The 21110-nt window shown below is 41.1% G+C and overlaps 3 protein-coding genes across 3 annotated transcripts; 1 reads left to right on the top strand and 2 right to left on the bottom strand.

Moving 5' to 3' along the window:
• Positions 1 to 206: 206 nt before the first annotated feature.
• LOC129339294 (olfactory receptor 13G1-like) lies at positions 207 to 3466 on the bottom strand. Its single transcript, XM_054993880.1, has 2 exons — positions 3431 to 3466; positions 207 to 1175 (listed from the first exon to the last, which is right to left on the bottom strand). Exons 1-2 carry the CDS (start codon positions 3464 to 3466, stop codon positions 207 to 209), a joined length of 1005 nt encoding a protein of 334 aa, XP_054849855.1.
• Positions 3467 to 7827: 4361 nt separating this feature from the next.
• Positions 7828 to 8748, bottom strand: LOC129340133 (olfactory receptor 13G1-like). The gene has a single exon (XM_054994729.1). The coding sequence runs from the start codon at positions 8746 to 8748 to the stop codon at positions 7828 to 7830; it is 921 nt and encodes a 306-aa protein (XP_054850704.1).
• A 3054-nt stretch (positions 8749 to 11802) lies between these two features.
• LOC129339293 (olfactory receptor 13G1-like) lies at positions 11803 to 17556 on the top strand. Its single transcript, XM_054993879.1, has 2 exons — positions 11803 to 11817; positions 16627 to 17556. The coding sequence occupies exons 1-2, from the start codon at positions 11803 to 11805 to the stop codon at positions 17554 to 17556; spliced, it is 945 nt and encodes a 314-aa protein (XP_054849854.1).
• The last annotated feature ends 3554 nt before the right edge of the window (positions 17557 to 21110 follow it).

The following is a 21110-nucleotide window of genomic DNA, read 5'->3' as shown; positions in this document are numbered from 1 at the left end:
GAATAAACTGTGACTTCCATACAAATACATCATAACTGACTCTGTGCATGGATTTTATTCTATAAATTGTATTCCTAAATTTGTAACATTTCTTCTGAACATCAACTGCCTTAACTATTATCACTTTGTGTCTCCCCTCCCCCTCACTTATCTATTCTGAGATTTTGTACTTATGTATTGAAATGTGTTCTAGAAATTTCAGTCTGTCAGTTTTCAGTTCTCTGAAGCAGCCTGCCTCTTCCAGTAAGTGTTTTCAGTGCCTCTTTAACTTCTTTGTTTCTCAAAGAGTATATGATTGGGTTGACAACTGGTGTCATGACCGAATAAAGCAGAGAAACTAGCTTGTTGTTGTCTAAAGAGTAGACTGAAGTTGGCCTGATATATGTGTAGATGATAGCAGAAAAGTAAAAACTAACAACAATGAGATGGGAAGAACATGTAGAGAAAGCTTTCTTTTTTCCTTCAGTGGAACGAATTTGCAAGATAGCTCTCAGAATAAAACAATATGAAGTTAGGGTCAACCCACAACTACCAATACCAAAGAACACATCTGCAACAAATGCCATAGTCTCATTAAGGCTAGTGTCTGAGCAAGAGAGCTTTAAAAGTGGTGGAACATCGCAGAAAAAGTGATTGATGATGTTGGAACTGCAAAATGACAACTGCAACATAAGTCCAGCATGAACTGTTGAATTGACCATCCCGGCAACCCACACTCCAGTTGCTATCACAATGCACACTTCTTTCCTCATAATGATTGTATACTGCAAAGGGTGGCAGATAGCAGCATAGCGGTCAAATGCCATAAATGACAGAAGTAGAAGTTCTGTTCCTAAAGCCCAGATGAACAGATACACTTGTGTAATGCAGCCGTAAAATGAAATGGTCTTTTGATGGGCCAAAAGAGTCTGGATGAGTTTTGGAGTTGTAATGGAGATAGAAAACACATTCACTAAAGACAAATTGATGAGTAGGAAGTACATGGGAGTGTGGAGTTTCCTGCATCTCCATATGGTTAAGATGAGAAGGAAATTGCCAGCTAGAGCCATAGCATAGAGGACTACAAATACTCCAAACAGAAGTGTTTGTAATGCAAAGGAATCTGTTAGACCAACTAGTACGAACTCCGTAATGACAGTCTGGTTCTTTATTTCAGTGTTTCTGATGTTGTTGATCTAGACCAAGAAATAGTATTATTCTGAGTTGCTTTTAAGAATCAGTCAACAGATATTTCATCTCTTTCACTCCCTTTCTTGTTCTATATGTCAGAAATCTGGCAACTGGCTCTTTTGTGTATCTGATGCTGTTAACATAGACCAGTAAATAATGTTATGCTTAATAATGATCAAACTAGAATCATAAGTTTGTTCCTCACCCTCTTTTGCTCCTTTTTTGTACAAGTAAGGAACTTGGAAACTGTTCGCTTCATCAGTCCTTTGTAACATTATAAAATTCCACCAAAAATCACAAAAAGAGTTCTGAAATTTACTGTTGAATCTCTTGGTCAACCATACGTACTTGTTTTACCATAAGCACTCTTTTCCCCATCCAAAGTGGAGCTTGTTATATCTTCATTGTTCATGTAGTGAAGAACCATCTGACCCAATCAATATTTGCTATAGCTCGATCATGAACATGAAATGCTTTCAACATTGACCGAAACTGACCACCATTTTCATCATTTATTGATAAATATAACCATTCATTACAGCAATCTAATTAAAGATTTTTTTCTTATTCAGAGTATTGAGTGAGAACCTGGCTGGTTGAAGTGATTGCAAATGTAAGGTACTCTGTTCTCTGGGTACAGTCAGGCAGCCATCCCCAACCAGTTAGAGAGATTAACATTGTGTCGCTTGACCAGACAAAATTGAACTGACATGTGTGTGTGTGTTATTATGTTTAAAAACCTAAATAGCTACTATTGATTAGGATCTTTGTCAATCCCATCCCTAACTGTCTTTCAAACTAAAATTTGATCTATGGGAGAGCCAATGTGCCGCCTGAAGTTTGAGAGTTCCCCCGATGTTCTCCTCTCCCATAGAGGCTTCCCCAACCTTTCCCTCTTTATAGTGGTTTTGAACCCCAGTTCCAAAGATTTGTGGTACCATGAGTCTGAGATTCAGAGGTCGTAGAAAAAGAACATGTACATGCTGTTATACAAAAAAAGAGAAAGCAATGAACCTTCAAGAAAGATAGCAAACCCTATCCTTTGTGTGCTGAAAATATAGCTTATATTTCTTAGTTTTTTGAAACATAGATTACTAATTTGAAAGTTTCCTTGTTGTTGTTGTTGTTTTCTATGATACATAGAAATGTAAAAGAAAAAAAAGTCCCACTTCTAAATTAGCCTTTTGCTTACCAAAATACCATAATTTAAAAAGGACTATTTTTCAGCATACCTATGGCTAATTTTGAGAGGCTTCTGAGAATTTTTGTGGGGATTTCATCCCTGTGTTGAAAATGTGAACTTGTAAAAAGCACATTTTAAAAATTGTGTGTGTGTGTGTTAGGTACTGTCAAGTTGCTGCCTATATATGATGACCCCATAGGAGACAAGAAACAAACAAAAGTGGCTTGTCATTGCCTGCCTCTGCATGGAGGGCTTGGATATCCAACTAGAGAACTTGGATATCCGGTGCCAATTCAGTTTAGTATCTGATGTCTGATGGGATCAGCCTATCCTGAGCCATCCAGGTCAGGGTAAAAACTCTTGTATAGTACCTAGCAAACCAAGATTATACTTTAAATTAGAGAAACAGAGCAAATAGATTCCTCACTTAGCAATGCTCCTCTCATTATGTCTGTACATGTATCAAGTAATAAGAGACAAACAGTATGGTGGGAGTCCTTGATTGAATCATTGCTCAGCCTCAGAGGTCAGTGGGTAACTTCTCATTATATGTGGGCACAACCTACCTCTCTGACTTACTGTGAGGATAAAATGTGTAAATGAACCACATATATCAATCCTGGATTTCGTGGGTGAAAGTTGAGAGAATAATACATAATGAAAAGCTATCAAGTTGCAGCCAGCCAGTTTCTTCACCCATTCCTCCTCTTACTACAGTCCCTGTCGCACATGGGCATTGCTCATGCAGCTCAGATGACCCTCCACTATCACTTTTTGGGATGGTTGAAGGAGATCCCTCCTGGGTTTTTTTTCATCACATGAAAAGCTAATTGGATCAAACCTTAAGTCATTACATTTATGGAGCATTATTTTCCCATTCTTGTTACTCTTCAAGTTATTTGAAATTAAAATTTCAGGTCAACTATATAGTCATGATTCAAATTAATGAACTTCATTTTTAAAGTGGGCGAGGGGGGAAGCCCACATTAACTTCAGTAACTCCAAATACCTAGTGCTCATATGCTGCAAATATAAGGAGGATTGCAGGAGAGGAGAAAACCAAAATAAAATACTTACCTTCATTGCTTCCAATTTCTTGGTGTTTGTTCTCATTATCTCCTTTTCATGGCTTAGAATTATTTTCCATGGGCTTTTTTAGAATACCAAATCACAATGCCTTCCATATATTGGTGAACTGGTGATAACTGGTGTTATCCTGGCCAAGGCACATTCACACTGGGAATAAATTAAGAGCAAATGACCAGTTTTTGAAATATCCTTTTTAACAAAGTGAAGATGCCGCAGGGGGGAAAAAAAAACCCTTTGAGACACCACTAGGATGATGATGATCCATTCCATTGCTGAAGAACCAATTTCAACATTAAGCACATTTTCACATCCAGCGTTTAATGTTCAGCCTTTGGAGACCTTAAGCTATCCAGCCAAAAGCAAAGGCTGAATATCTACTGATTTTGATGGCAGAAATAAAAGCTTGTGCTTATGTAACCAAGGTAACTTCAAGTGAAGGCCCATGTAAGATGTTCTTGAAACTTATATCGATCTTTAAAAAAAAAAAAGTAGAATTTATTTATAAGTTTATAAGCAAGTTGTTTACAGGGTTTTGATAAGTGTATTGGTTTCAGAATAGTTCTTAATTGTTGATTGTTTCACAAATAATTATTTCTTCTTAAAGATATATTCACAGATTTAGTCACACAGACTAATTTCCCAAACAGATATATATTAACAGAATAAACGTTCATCTCAACCACACAGACATACGTTCATTCAGGCCTTTCCAGAGGGCTTGTGGAACAAAGTTTAGTCTGTATGCTTTTGTATCTATAAATACATTCTACTTTTGTTTAAGAAAAAATATTGTTTTACGTCATAACCGCCCACACATACTGACCATTCTGTTAAACTACCGTTTCTAACAAAGCCTTCCTGTAGTACCAGTTAAGCTGAAGAGATTTAAGGCAAAAACCTTTGGTGGCAGAAAAATGTTTTTAAGGGAGACAAAATTATAAAGGTTACACCAACACACCAAAACCAACACAAAAGAGAATGTGTACTCAAGGTAAAAACTTGAGTAAAGTAGAGAACACCTGAAACTGTATGTTAAAAAGAATGTTTGTTGTGACCAGAGACCTCCTGAAGTATAAATTTAAGGTAGAATAAGGAGAATCTAGATTAAAGGTTCAAAAGAAAAAAAAATCAGACAAAAAAAAATAAAAACAAGCAATCCATTACAATACAGTTCACCAGCAAGGGTGTATCCTGAACCACCACACCCTGCAGCCCAATGATTAACAGGCTGTTTTAAGCATAGCTCTTCATCCTTATATATGTTTCATAGAGACCTACCTGTCCAAAAAACATGCCCTGTGCATGCTGTACCAAGTTATGGCCTGATCAGTTACAAAACCAGGTCTGTTTATCACAACTATGGAAAGCATGAAGCAAGCAAGAAGACAAAATAAAAATAAAAAACAATTAAAAACTACCCACCCCCTCTAAGAACCAGTCTGTGGAGATCCTAAAACTTCTTACTTGGTTCCAATGTAGGGCTGCCAGACACCTGGTAGGGGCGGGGGATCTCCCACCCCACCCTCCCACCCCCACTTACCTGGCCAGCAGGGGGGCGTGCACCTTCCATCCACGCCCCCCTGCGGTGCTGCGCGCCCCCGTGCACAGCAGCCCCAGGATCAGGCCTGTTTTGGCCTGGATTGGGGCCCCTGTGGAGCGCAGGAGCGTTCCTGCGCTCCGCAGGGGCCCACAACGGGCCCAATCTGGGCCCAAACGGGCCTGATTCATTTTGGCGCGGATTGGGCCTGTTTTGGCGCGGATTGGGCCCGTTGAGGGCCTCTGCGGAGCGCAGGAATGCTCCCACGCTCCACAGGGGCCTAAAACGGCCCAATCCACGCCAAAACGGACCCAATCCGTGCCAAAATGGGCATGGATTGGACCCGTTTGGGTGCAGTTCGGGCCCGTTGAGGGCCTCTGCGGAGCGCAGGAACGCTCCCACGCTCCACAGTGGCCTAAAACGGCCCGATCCACGTCAAAACGGACCCAATCCGTGCCAAAATGGGCGTGGATTGGGCCCATTTGGGTGCAGATCGGGCCCGTTGTGGGACCCTGCGGAGTGCAGGAACGCTCCTGCGCTCCACAGAGGCCCTCAACAGGCCCAATCCGTGCCCAAACAGCTGCATGGTGATGTCAGTGATGTCATCACGCTTGCAGGAGCGCGAGTGCGCGCGCTCCGCACGCACGCACCCCTCCTCCTGGTAAGAGCCAGGCCCCCAATCTCCCGCTGGGAGATCAAGGGGGCTTGGCAACCCTATTCCAATGGCAATTAGTTAATCCCATGGTAACAAATATTGGTTTGGTGGGCAAAAAGACATACAGTTTTTGTGACAGAACTTTCAGTGGTGGTGCTTCTCACACAAGAGTTCCCACTTATTTCACCACACCTTCTAATTCCATTCTGGGAAACTATTCACCTATCTCGTATCTCTGGGTTGGTTTGCTCTAGACTAGCCACATAGGAGGAACACAATCTTGATTAAAATTAGCATTAATTGGGCATTTGCTTTAAAGTGAGAGAGTTGGACATTAGGAGTGTGCATATGTTAATGGTTTTACTGTATGGCTTAAATAAATTGCTCTGGTATTATTACAATTCTCTGTCTTGTGATTTTATCTTGATTCCTGCATTTTCTTTTTGGTATGTTGGATAGGGCAATAAAGTTGTTTGCTCTTTAAGTGCTTGTCTTCCTTCCTTTTTTTTGCTAAACAATGAGCTATGTATTCAAAAGACTAAAAGGTCCCTTTTGTCCCTGAACTTGTCTGCTAGGTTCTCAGAATGCAGTGAATTACTGTCAAATCCACTTCCAGTACCTTTAAAATGTTTGTCTATCTTATATGCTAATCGCCAAACATGTACTGTGGATACTTAAACCCAGAGATTAGAGCCATGTACAGACAAGACAGATATTCCTGTACACCTGAAAAAATGCCCCGGGTTTGCAGAAAAAACAGAAATCTAAAAAAAGAAGAAAAAGAAGAGGGTATTAAAAAGCCCCCAAAAATAAAAGGAGCACCTGCAGCTTTAACCAGATACACTCAGTGGCTGTTGCTAGGCAACCATAACAGTTTATCCACTATTGTAGGCTCGGTTTCTGTCAGTAAAAGGCAAAGGGAGAGGCAGGGACCTTTCCAGAGCTATTTGGGCCTTTGAGGAAGGACTCACTGGGGCCAGGGCCAGAAGCAACCACCAAAAGACTTGCTACCACATGACTTGCATGACCTCCCCAGGCCCAGCTGCTTGCTACTCTTTAACAGTAGCCCTCTCCCCAAACAGTGTAGTATATTGGTTAGAGTTTCCAACTAGGTTCTAGGAGACCGAGCTTCAACTCACCATTCTGATATGGAAGTTCACTGGGTTGATTTGATCCAGTCACATACATTCAGCTTAACCTACCTTTCACAATTGTTGTGAGTATAATATGGAGGCAAGGAGAATGATGTAAGCTGATTTGGGTTCCTATTGTGGAGAAAGGGAGTGAATAAATGAAGTAAATTAATAAAGAGATATGAAAGGCAGATAAAAGGTAAGTTGTTTCATGGATATGAAGGAAAGAAGGCTATAGGGAAATCACAGAGCATCCACGTCCTTGAGTCACTACTGTCATAATATGAAAGACAGGCTCATAGATGAGGTGGACATCCCTAAGCTTTATTCATAATCACCTTTTCCAATACTAGTGAAGAAGGAGTCTAGTTCATCATCAGCCTTCCTGTTTCATAATCATCCCCCAGGATTCTCAATGTGAATTTTCTTCCCCTTCTTATATGGGGCAACTTATGATGACATTGCTAACTCTCTTCTTTGCTTCATCCACCGTCATGGTTTCTACTACCTGCCACTTTCAACTGAGGACCTTTCAGGAGTCAATTACTTTTTCTCACAGGTTTCTGAGGGATAGATTACATTCAGTTTATGGAGGATTGTTTAAATTTTATTTGTTACTTTAGGGCCATAAAAATAGCAAGAAGTTAGTTGATTTTTTAAAATCAATTTTATTCATTGAAATTACTCTTTGTAACCTCACAATATCCATTCAGTATTACATATAACTGGTTTGTGTATACATATATATTCCTTAACTATTAGAGTACCAGATATTGACCTGCATAGGAGAATGGGCCACCACAGATGTAACCTATATATAACGTCACATCATTTCTGAGACAGTGAATTTCAATGGAGCCATATCAGTCACTTAAATGAAAGCTATCAATAAAAAAGAAAGCAAGAGTTGTGTGTGTGAGAGAGTGAGAGAGAGAGCGACACTCTCTCCATGTGTGGACTTGGCAAAAATGTGAAAAGAAAATGATCCAATTCACACACACCCATGCCCCCACAGAGCTCATAGCATAATACTTAACTGGCAGATCTTTTTTTCTCTCTCTCATGTTATAAAGAAGACTTTTTTGAGGGCTGTCTTTACATCTTTATTTCTCAAAGTGTACACTATAGGGTTCAGAGTTGGTGTAACCAGAGTGTATAGGGCAGCAACAACCTTGTCCCTCTCAAAGGAGTAGCTGGACGCTGGGCGTATGTAAGTGTAGATGACAGTGGAGTAATATAAGGACACAACTATAAGATGAGAAGAGCAGGTGGAGAAGGCCTTTTTCTTTCCTTCAGAAGTCTTGATTTTTAGGATTGCCCTAACAATGAAGCAGTAAGATAAGCATGTTAGCAAGAAGTCTCCCATAGCTAGGAAAATGTCTGCTGTGAAGACCCAGACTTCATTGATTCTTACTGGGCTGCAGGAGAGAGCCAGAAGTGGAGGAATCTCACAGAAGAAGTGATTGATACCATTAGGCCCACAGAAGGTAAGCCTCATAATCAGGCCAGTGTGAACCCACGAGTTACTAATGGCTATAAGGATCACCACTGTGGAAAGACACATGCATACCTTCTTGTTCATCATGAGGGTATAACGCAAGGGGTGGCAGATAGCTACATAGCGATCATAAGCCATGACAGTGAAGAGTACCATTTCTGCACCCAAGCACCATGTGAATGAATAGAGCTGAGCTATACAGCCAGAATAGGAGATGCTCTTACTGACCATTGCTATGTTCCCCAGCATCTTGGGAATGATGGTGGAGGTACAGATTACGTCCACCACAGCCAAGTGAAACAGGAAGAAATACATGGGTGTGTGAAGCTTGGGATATGACAGGATAGCAGCAATGATGGCTAGGTTTCCAACCAGGGCGACGATATAGACACAAAGAAAGAGAATGAAGAGTAGGACCTGCAGGTTAGGATGGTCAGACAGGCCCATCATCATGAAGGTGGTCACACAGCTGGAGTTCTTCATGGCAACTTTGCCACATGATCTGTCAGTTCAAATGAATATTTGTTACAGCTTCTCTCTAATGATCACAATAACACTGACACATAGTCATAAAGCAGAACACAGTGCAGTTTATTCATTGATTTAATAGAAAGCCATTTGCATCTTTCATTCCTACTTCTGTTTCTCCTTTTTTCAAAATAAATGCTATACTGGAACAATGTTAATTTTTCACTTTCATAACTCTCCCACCAATACAATTAATACCAATAAATGTTGTTTAATCATTGATAATAATTGTGATTGTTCATTCAATTGTTTTATTATAATAACAACAACAACATTCAATTTATATACTGCCCTTCAGGACAACTTAATGCCCACTCAGAGTGGTTTACAAAGTATGCCATTATTATACTCACAACAAAAGACCCTGTGAGGTGGGTGGGGCTGAGAGAGTCCCAGAGACTCACTGTGACTAGCCCAAGGTCACCCAGCTGGCTTCAAGTGGAGGAGTGGGGAATCAAACTCAGCTTTCCAGATTAGAGTCCCACACTCTTAACCACTACACCAAACTGACTTGTTTTAGAAAATTGTTACACTTCCAGAACCTGAAATGTTTTTACAAGGGTTCATTCTAAGGAATAAAACAAAATGATTTTTAATGTATCTGTTTTCCACAACTGCAACCATTGTTTAAAATACCAGCATTGAGAGAAAAGTATTGGCTTTCATCCAAAGGGCCATGAACAGAGCTCTGCTCACACAGTAGTCCTTCCCTACCTGCCTCTTATTAGTGGAGCCCCTCCCCCAATATTCCTTAAAGGGTGACTTGCAGGGTTAGAGGACTGTTAGGAACAGTATAAGGTAGAATGTGGGAGTCGGAGTCTGTGATAGGAAGTTAAAATCACCTCATTTATGCACGTAGAAAGTACTCTTCCATTTGCAGAAAAAGCATTTATGTAAACAAATTGACTTATTATTTACAGAGCTCTGCTTTGTAGCTCACATCACATCAACCACTTCTTATGACCTACTTCATTTAAGCTGGGACCTGAATTTTTACTTCATAAGTAGCCAAGAAATTGGGCATGCCCAGCATTGAGTAGCAGATCTTCATATCACAAAGCAAACTGTTAATAAAATACAGATTTTTCCAACATTCTCTTCATCTAACTTTCTCCCTGGAGTTCTACAATGAAATTGACTCCCTCACAAATACATTTTAAGACTGAGATTATGACCCACTTTCCTCCACCTTCCAACTGCTACCAATGAAGACCTGAAAAGGATGCGAACGAGCTGTGGGCACCTCTACCATGCCTGAATTCAACTCACATAAGACTACATCTACATATCACTGGATTGTGCTATCACACATGTTGCAGGATCAGTGTGCTATCACTATTGTTGTGTTATTGCTGTAATGTGGAACTCTACTGTTTTGTTCACACAGGAAAATTCTATCCCAAATGCTTGCTATAGTACTGTGATGATGTGGTCACCAGCGAAGTGTGGATGGTGCCTAAAAATCCCCAATCAAATTACCATTTTCTATTGTTCCAATTTATCTTAGATTTGGATTTCTGTGAACCTTTTGTAATGCCAGTTATTGGCTGAAAAGCAGGATAGAGATTTTTTTTTTAAAGTCAGGAACAAATATAATTTAGGACCATGTTCCTGCTTCTTGTCACTGTTCATTTAAGAGAAAGAAACTTTTTTTTTCTAGCGAAATGTCAGGAACTACAATGCCAAGATCACGGCCATACAGCCCGGAAAATCTACAACAACTAACATTCTCTGGTGTGAAAGCCTTCGACATTATACACTTTTTTCTTCTTTCTTTAGAAAACTTGCTAGTAGAAATATAATTTACCAGGCAATAATATAAAAATCTTCACAACCGCACCCAGTATGATGATGATGATGATGATGATGATGATGATGATGATGATGATGATGATGATGATGATGATGATGATTGTCATCTTTTGTTCCATCATTAATATAAATTTTTTTAAAAAAAATTTAAAAAATTATTGGATGGGTCATTATACAAATATAAAAACATACACAGTTAACTTTCCATCATCATAAAAATTCATTGATGGACAGCTTATTTGGTCAAACAAAGAAAAGAAATAGTATTTTTAGAAATGCCATTGATGGCAGCCAAAAGCAATTAACATTTAAGGATACACCATATTCATAGCTTGAGTACTGTTTCAAGATTTTTTTTTTTAAAGAATGAACCCTCCCCTTGAGAAAGTTGAAATGAGATTTCCTAGGATTTAGTTCAATTGCAGTAATACACTGAAGCAAGCATGTTATTTCCATACATATACATCTCATTACATGATTCATTCTGCTGTTTCCCCATGTAGAAGGTGATCAACATGCATTCTCTTCCCTCTCTACCCACAAACGCATTTAAAAATGTCATACTTACATATAATCAAAGTACTGCTTTTCCATGGATGTGATCCTTTCTCTAAAGCCAGAAAAATAATCTCCTTGATGTGGGTGAGAAGAGAAATCTGTTAATACCTGTTTGGCTAGTTCAGTAATGGCATAATGTAAAGAGTGTGATGTGCAGAGTGTGTGGGTAATGAACTGAGTATGCATATAATGTGTGCATCGGGTGAGGTGATACCAAGGTGAATATGCAGGATATTATATAGGTGGCTGTGGGGACAACAATCCCCAAAGCATTGTACAGTGATGTCTTCACTGTGAACCCTGAAGGAACAATTAAAATTCTGAATATCTAAGATGATGCCATATACATTTTTTAAAAAATAAGCTGTCTTTAACTGATAGTCAAAGATGTTTTGATTTGTTATTTTCCCCTACTCTGACAATGGAAACACTGGGCATGGCTCCTTCCAAGACAAATGTCAGAACCAATTAAAATACTGCACAGTGTGGAGGAAGTAAATCTTTTCTGTCTATTCCAAAATAATTGAACTAAGGAATACCTAACTTGGACCTATTGAACAGATTCTAAGTGGACAAAAGAAAATACTTCTTCACAAAATGTATAATTAAGAAGAGAAATCATTGCAGAAAGATGAAGTGATGATTTTTAGCTTGGTGGTGTGGTGGAGAGTGCCATCAAGTCATAGCTGACTTATGTAAAACCCTAGGGAGGTTTCATGGCAAAAGATTAACCAAGGTGGTTTCCAATTGCCTGCCTCTGCAACCTTGGTCTTTGTTGGAGATCTCCCATTCAATTACTAACCAAGGCCTACCCTGCTTAGCTTACAAGATCTGACAAGATTGGGCTCATCTAGTCTATCAGAATCCTTAGCGTAGGTGGTTTCAAAAGGGAAGTAGACAATTTCATGGAGTGTAGTCTAACTGGCTTGAATCCCTGGATAATTTGCATGGATTGCATGGATTACCAAAATAAAGTGACCTTTTCACCTATCTCCTACTGCAACCACAAATTCCCCCCAAATGTTGTTCCTGGAGGGCCTCTGCCCCCTACAATTATCACTGGGGGAGGCATGCTGGCTGAATTTTGGGGAACTGATCTATCATTGGAAACATGGATGGATCAAGAGCAAGACTATTACCCATAATGGCCAAATGGCTCACATGTAGTGTATCTCTGAATACAAATTGCTGCTGGACAAACAAAATGAGGTTTTGCCTCTGTGCCTTAATTTGTAGGGCATCTGATTGGCCATTGTGACTATATTGGTCTGATCTGTAAGGGATGTTCTTATGTTCCTATATAAGGGTTGGGTACAAAGTCAGAAAAATCCATGTAATGGAACTCCTAGTATGGCCCACATCCAATCCTTGTACAACATGCAACTTGAAGGTCCACTGGGAAAAAAATACAACAGACTCTAGAAAGAGGAGGGCAGGCAGGCATTGCCTACTCCTTCATGACTGATCCCTGCCAGGTGAAGGTAGGGGACAGGCATTGCTACCGGCTCCATGCCTGATCCTGGCTGGGTGAAGGAGGTAGACATTGCTACCTTCTCTGCACCTGATCCTGTACAGGTGAAGGGTGGGGGAGGCATTGCAATCTGCTCTGCTATTGATCCCAGTTGGGTGAAGGGGGGTATTGCTACTTGTTCCACTCCTGATCTCAGCTGAGTGAAGGTGGAGGATAGGCATTGCCACGTGCCCTGCTCCTGATCCCAGCTGGGTGAAGGCAGGGGGCGGGCATTGCCACCTGCTCTCTCCTGATCCTGGCCTGGGCTTCCCACTGCGGGATGCTCTCTTGTGGGCCAGGCTACTTCGCCTGGTGTTCCCTCCACCGCAGCGGCCTCTGGAGTTGCACCAGGGTAGGAGGTGAGTTGTCTGAAACACACTTGCTTTTTTATATAATAAGATATATAGGCTTTCTAGGAGGAATATACCTACATCAACAGGCATATCCACTTAGTATAGTCCATATTCCCTTATTCTGAAGCATCTTTCTGAGCCGTTACCTTACAGCACACCCCCACTACTCATTTCAAAAGGTCTCCTGAATAATTCAGTTTTAAGTAGTTTGGAGAAAGCCAGGAGATTCGGAGCTTTCATGACCTCCTCAAGCACTGCATTCCACATGGTGGGAACCACCACAGAAAATATGTATATACAGGCAGCTGTAGATTTTGTCCATGACCAGGATTGTAAATGTCAAAGGCCCTGTTCTGGATGCTTTGCCTGGAGACAAAGTTGTCATCTATAAACTTGATATCAAGTTTAGTGAAACAGTTCACTGACACTGTATCACAGAAGCAGAGCTTTAGTTTTACATGGAAAAGCTAACAAATATGGAATCTCCATTGAAATAAGATCTCAGCAGAGTTGAGAAGTGCATCTGAATGACAGCAGAAGACAGTCCATTGAATCTGTTTGGTCCTCCTTTCTGTATTGAGATTGGGGGCATTGCTTTGACTGCTGCTTCTTGGAGAACAAACCTGAAAAAGTGATAGTGGGTATGTTGTTCCATCCTTCAGGCTTCCAAGACAGCTTTGTCTGCTGCTTTTTAACACCTTCATAAAGGCACTAGTAAGGGTCATCTGGGTATATGGAGTAAGAACAATATTGTGAAGACACAGAGTTCTAAGTTTCGTTTACCTCAGATTCAAGTGTGATGGTGACTTCTTTGACTGTGTCAGGAGTGAGCGATGGGCTGGATAAGGGGTGAAAAAACAACCTCAATTCCAACTCAAACGTATTGATAATGTGTGCTGCTCAGTATGTGTCATGTGACAGAGTATGAGCTTCTCCTCATCAATTGAAGAGGCTGAAGACCCAGAAGAGAATGAATATGGGCCCCTAACACTACCACAGAAGAAGGCAGTTCAGAATACTCTAGGAGTGTCCTCTGACATAAAAGAGGAAGCCCAAGACTCTGAGTCAGCCCACTCATTCTGGGATACAGCTCTGCCTTCTGATTCAGGCATGGATCATGGACCTTCCACCTCAAAGCCTGCTGCTGAACCAAAGCTTTCCTCTGTAACTGGGTGCAGGTTCTTTAACTACTGGCAGCTTATTCCTGGAGAGAAGGGTTCCATATCTTCATCTCCTTAAAAGAGTGTTAAAAGACTCAGTTTATTTTCAGCATTTGCTAGAATAACATCCATTATTCACTATTGGCTTCAGTTGCAGTACTTTGTCATGGGGCTCAGTGAAGGTGAGGACTCCTCGGGAGAAGAGGAGCCTTGTGTAATCAGCCAAGCCATCTCCAATACAACAGAATCCAGCAATCAGGAGGAACAGCTGCTGGCAGATCAGAGTCCTCGGCCAGCAGCTCAGCCAGAAGCCCCAACACCCTTCAGCCTCAACACCACTGGTGAAGCCCAGCCCAGCCAACAGTTACTCAAAGCCCTCAGTCATCAGCTGAGCCAGCAGCACCACTGCCCTCCAGTTCCAACACCACTGATGAAGCACTGTCAAGGGTACCCAAACCACCAGCTTCACCTAGAGAGCACTGTAGACAAAAGCAATGAGTGGAGCTGCAACATAGGCGGCAAAGTGCACACCTCCTGGCCAGACACCAGCTGCTTGTTGAGAGTGATGAGGAAGTAAGCACAGGATAGCTCCCAAGCAGCTGGCTGCCATCCCAGCCTATCTATAAAAGTCTGCCACGGATAGCCACGTTGGAATCTTGTTTCTGCTGCAACCATGCCATCGAACCTGGCCTTGCCCTTGCCTTACTATTGTGACCTTTGGACTGGGCCTTGACTCTGCCTTTGCCTAGCCCTCAGAACTTGCTGTTAACTGATCTTTGGATTGCCTGACCTTGCTATGTGGACTCTGGACTCTGACCTCGCTACTGGACCAACCCACGACATACTTTGACTTATGCTTTGACTTGTGGACCTCAGCCTTGAGCAGGATAGTGGACTGACTAGTTACAGAAAGGTCTGTTTATCATAGGATAGCACGTGTCCCTAGAAAACAGGAGTTGGCTGTGTCCAGCAAGCAGAAACTTTCTTTGAAGGAACAGCTTCTTCTGCCACAGAAATCCACCTTATACTGGAAGAAAGCTCCATCTATAACTTAGCAGAATGCTAGGATTCATCTCCAGCTTTATAATATTGAGTATGGTCTTCAACTCAGATGCTATGGCATCAGAGAGTAGCAGAGAGTAGCAGATAATAGATTCTATATTTATTCGATCTTACTTTCATTTAACTACTAACAAATAACTATGACTAATGTCATTAAGGAAAATAAGTGCTCAAATGAATAAAACATCTAAAATGTTCAAAAGTCTATTATACACTGGGGGGAAATCTAAACATAGATTGAGATCATCATCTTTATAATGATGTCTCTATGGTCTTTTCCTCAGTGGTATCACTTCCTATATAGGAAGATTTCAAAAACCAAATGCTTACTATGTTAAGAATCTCAGTAAGATTTATGACCAACCATCAGACCCATGGAAGGCATTTGTCTCTAATATTTTCCACACCTCTGCTACAATAAAGAAAAGCAATGACACTATAATCCATGTGGGGGAGAAAAGGCCATTAAAAATACTGAAATGAAGGTATTTAATTTCATCTTTTTTTCTCTTCTGCCCTAGCTTCCTCTCTTCTTTTTTCTAAAAAAATGGGGGAAATCCCCACCCCTCCATATTTGGGATATTATTGTTTTATATAAAGTGTGTGTTCACATTGGAACCAAATTATTCATGGCCATCAGGCCCAGATGGCCATGAACGATTTGGATTCGATGTGAGCTATGAGAGAAAACACACAGCAAGAAGATTCATGCCATATGTATTTCCTGAGGAAACTTTGCGAAACAAGGAAAGAAAGCTGGCATCTTGTCGGAGTGGTACAGCGAGTGGCAAGGCTGTGGAGTGATCTTGCTGTTTCCACCAGAAGGATATAAAGTAAAGGTCATATGAGATACAATCACTAACTATTGATACTGACCTTGCAACTTACCTTGAGTGATTACATGAGGAACCAATGCTTAGTGACCCCATAATAGAGATATTGTAATGTGGATCCTTCCCTGTTTATGAATTATATGTAGCACTTTGTACTTTATATAAATATTTAAGATTATATAAGGACCACAATTGTGAGTTTCCATCTTTTCTGATTACTTTTAAGTTGCAGTTGGTTCTTTGGGGCTTCTTTTAAAATGAAGCCCTTTTTAACTTATGTATACAGTAATAGTAACTTGTAAATGATGTGATCCAGTCATTATCAAAAGTAATTAGTTGACCATGGAATTCAACAGTAAACTGGTAAATAAATGATTTTATTAATGTTCATGATTTCCCACATAGTTTTTAAAAAAGATTCTAAATGTTGTATATATTATCAGGAAGAGAGATGGAATGACATAGAAACAAACTATGTTCATAACTAAGTGGATGTAACCCTATTATGTATCTAGATCATGAGTATGAAAAACGTTGAACCAAAGAACCAGTCTACTGTTACGGAGTTCATTTTGGTCGGCTTAACCAGTGTCCCTGAGCTACAAGTTCTTCTCTTTGGGATATTTATCTTCATATATGCTTCAGCCGTAGTTGGTAATCTCCTCCTCATTTGGATCATATGCACTTGCAGAAAACTTCACACTCCCATGTACTTCTTACTCATCAACTTGTCCATAGTGAATGTGTTTTCTATCTCTATTATAACTCCCAAACTACTCCAAACTCTTTTGACCCATGAAACAGCTATCTCTTTTTATGGCTGCATTGCACAAGTGTTTCTCTTTGTATGGACTTTAGTAACAGAACTTCTGCTTCTCACATTTATGGCCTTTGATCGCTATGTTGCTATTTGCCACCCCTTGCAATATGCAGTCATCATGAGGAAAGAAGTGTGCATCATGGTAGCAACAGGAGTGTGGGTTACCGCAACGGTCAATTCTGCAGTTCAGGCTGGACTTTTATTGCAGTTGTCTTTTTGCAATTCCAATGTCATCAACCATTTCTTCTGTGACCTGCCCCCACTTTTACATCTCTCCTGTTCTGACACCAGTCTTAATGAGACAATGATATTTGTGGGAGATCTGTTGTTTGGGATTGGTAGCTGTGGATTGACGCTGACATCATATTTTTTTATCCTGAAAGCTATCTTCCAAATCCGCTCCACAGAAGGGAAGAAGAAAGCCTTCTCTACATGCTCTTCTCATCTCTTTGTTGTCAGTTTTTATTTTTCTGCTGTCATTTACACTTATATCAGGCCCTCTTCAGTCTACTCTCTAGACAAAGACAAGGTTGTTGCTCTTCTTTATTCGGTTGTGACCCCAGTTGTCAATCCAATCATATATTCCTTGAGAAATAAAGATGTTAAAGAGGCACTTAGAACACTTACTGGAAGAGATAGGCTGCTTCCACATTGATCTATTGATAACTCAAAAATACTCAAATTGACTCACTGACGGAGAAAAAAGTTTGTAAGGTGCAAACTGTTAACTTTTAGCCATTGTGGTAATGTTTCTGGGGCTTCTGTTGATACAGTTTGTACTTGGTAATGAATAGCACCTGACATGATATATTCCTGTAATTCTACAAAGATCATAGGTTTTTCATACAAGTAGAACCTCAGTCCTTCTGGATGTTCCCTTCCATATGATCTAATACACACCAGCACTCTTCATAACTGGCAATCTGTATTTATTGTGTATGTTTCTTAAAAAGCTGCATTGTTGAAAGCACTTCCTTTATAATCTGCTGCTTTTTTCCTTTTTTTTAATAATATTTTTTATTTTTCAATGTCTAACATACAAAACTACTACATACATACATAACCTACAAGACAGTAACTACAAAAGACTACAATAGCACAAGGGATGGGAAAGAAGGGAGAAAAAAGAGAAAGGGAAGGAGGGGTGGAAAAAAGGGGAAGGTGACCTACAAACACTAAACACTACATTTCAATGCTTTCCCTTCATACTGCCATAGTAAAAAATAGCTTAATAAAATAGTGACGGAGTGGTTGATCATACAAATTACAGTTCAAATTAAATCTTTTTCCCTCCCCTGGGCCTCGGGTGCAATTCCCTCTGCGCAGCTACCGCCGGAGCGCTCATTGCCTCCCCCCTCCCTTCAGGCTTCGGATCCTCTTCTTTTTGCTTGGTGTCTGGTCCAAATTCTGGATTTTTATCCACAAAATCCCTTAGCTGATCTTCCGAATTAATCTTGTAAGCTTTATCTTTATAACTAAACCCGATTCCTTCCGGGAGTAGCCATTTGTACTTTATATCCCGTTCCCTCAAAAGAGCTGCCAACATCTTGTACTTAAATCTTTTCTTCCGCACTAAAAATGGAACGTCCTTCAATATCTTGACTTTATTTCCCAGAAAGTCCAATTCCGCATTGTATGAATTATATAGGATACTGTCCCGGACCCTCCTAGATGAAAACTCGATAACAATCTCGCGAGGCAGCTGCTGCTTCGTTGCATATTTTGAAGATGCCCGACGGACTCCCAAAATGGCGCTTTTCACTTCTTCTTTAGTTGCCCTCGCGGGTGTCGCTAAAAGTTCCGAGGCGAGATCCCATAAATCCTCTTTTTCCTCCTCTTTAACATTCTGGAGACGCAAAATGGTTTGTGTTCGCTCCACTTGCAGTCCGATCAGCTGGTTTTCCACCAACTTTAATTCCCTGTTCGTTGCTCTCGTAAGTGACGCACTTTCCCGGGCAGACTTCTCTGCCCCCCCCCCGCTGCTTCTTTAATGGCTTTCACATCACTTTCAATTAAGCCCACCCTTTGATCTGTTTCATTCAGCTTGTCAACAAAGGGTTTTATGGCTTCCATAACCGCTCTTTTAACCAGTTCCTCAAGCATCTCGCCCCTCTGCAAGGCTGCCGTAACTGACTTGCCAAGAGAAGGACTCTGCTTTTTCGCTGCCATTTTAGGGGGGGGGGAACCGCCAATCTTCCGAGACTCTATGAGGGGGGAAAAATCCGAGTCTTCTAACCTTCAGACCCCACCACTCCTCACATGTGCTTGTAGTAACAAAAGGGATTCGCTTACTTGCAGGCTTTCGCCTAATCCTGCTCCTTGCCGTTTTCCATAGCCCGGCAGCACACTGGGTGCCGCGCTCGTCTGCCAGCCTCCATAGGGACAAACGGGCGATTTACCCCCTGCCTCGATCTGTCAGAGGGCTCTTCCCGCCGCGTCCCGGACTCAGACTCCCTGCCTGAGAGTCTGGGGGCTAACCTTTGCAGATCAGCCGCCCGGCCAGGCGGCTCGGCCGCTTCCTCTCGGACCTGCCGAGAGGAGCGTCCGACATGGCTGCAAAAACAAAACCAAATCCGAAAACAAAACCGAATCATCTGCTGCTTTTTTCCTTATAGCAAGGCTTATGATCCATAGTGCTAAGCCCAAGTGAAGATACTCCATCACCTTCTGCTTGTTCCAAACTTCTCCTCATCCACTACTACCATCCAGCATCTAGTAGCAGAGCAGGGTGAATGAGATGATGACCTGGAGACTATTGCAGATCTAATTTCCCCAGCAGCCATTACACTTTGTTGTGTTCAGAGATGATCTCATTATAGACACTATGACTGGTATTCCCAGGTGCCAGATTCTCAGTCTTGATCCTACTCTTTTCTTTAAATGTACAACCACAACCATAGTATAGTACTTCCCCCTTCCAATAACCTTGATAGTTTTTAGAGTTGGTTGGGTGAGTCATGATATACACCAGTCAATAAGCATGTAAACACTAGCTGATTCTTTTCTGGCCACAACCTAACTTTTTCACAAAGCTTTGTCCAGTTCTTCTCCTTATTACAGCCAAAATTGCATTTCGCTTTTGTCCATGAGGGTTCCATGATCCATAGCATAGCTTTTTGGTGGATGGAGTGGACTCCTCCATCCTTTTTCCACCAGTGGAAAAGTTAGCTGGATCCAGCCTATAAGTCTTTAATTTATATATATATCACAATATAGATAGCTTTGTCTCCAGGCAAAACATTCCGAACAGGGCCTTCTGCATTTACCACTCTGGTCACGGGCAAAATCTATAGCTGCCTGTACACACATGTTCCCTGGGGTGGTTCCCACCTTGTGGGATGCACTGTCTGAGGACGTCAGGAAAGCTCCCACTCTCCTCAGTTTCCACAAACTATGCAAAGATGAATTATTCAGGAGGGCTTTTTTACATGAGTCATGAGGGTGTACTGTGAGGTAATGACTCATAGAGATGTCTTGGTAAAAGGGAATGGGGCCTATACTAAGTGGATATTTTATTTATTTATTTATGTCATTTATAGTCTGCCTTTCTCACTGAGACTCAAGGCAGATTACATAGTGTGAGATTAGTACAATCCGTATCAAGGATATTTCCATACACAACGCTATAGGTTAAATAAATACAAGTTTACACAGGCAGAGCATTAGCAACGATCCAATACTGTATTGAAGAAATGCTGAAACAAAACATAATCATTTCTAGGACTGACATTAGACAACAGGAAGCACAGGTAGTATATAGGAGTATATATTTAAAACAACAGATAACATATAGATTAGAGATGGACATAAACCAGGAAAATTCTGAACTGTGGGGTTTGTGGTTCATCACATTTCATGAACCATGAACTTTCATAAACTTGACCCAGTTCATGAACCAGTTTGTTTGGTTTGTGGTTTGTCAATTCCTGAGGACCTAGAACAGCTCCCTTCAAAGTTAGAGATACCAAACTCACAGAAACTCTTCAGCCGGCTCTCCTCCAGCCACCCTCCAAGTTTGCCAAAGATAGCATTTTGGATCTCTGAGTTATAGTTATAGTGGTTGGCCCCAAGAAAGTTCAATTAGATATAATGAAAGCCAGCCACGAATGCCAATAGACTTGTGTCAGGCTCCTGTCTGGGTTTGTCAGAGCTCGAGGGTGGCACACCCTCCAGGTTGGCCTGGGCAGTGGCTAGGGTTCAAGGAAAGCC

The sequence above is a fragment of the Eublepharis macularius genome, chromosome 12, assembly GCF_028583425.1.
Source record: "Eublepharis macularius isolate TG4126 chromosome 12, MPM_Emac_v1.0, whole genome shotgun sequence".
NCBI lineage: Eukaryota > Metazoa > Chordata > Lepidosauria > Squamata > Eublepharidae > Eublepharis > Eublepharis macularius.
Note: the sequence above shows the minus strand (reverse complement) of the source record. Positions and strands in the feature narration are given on the sequence as shown.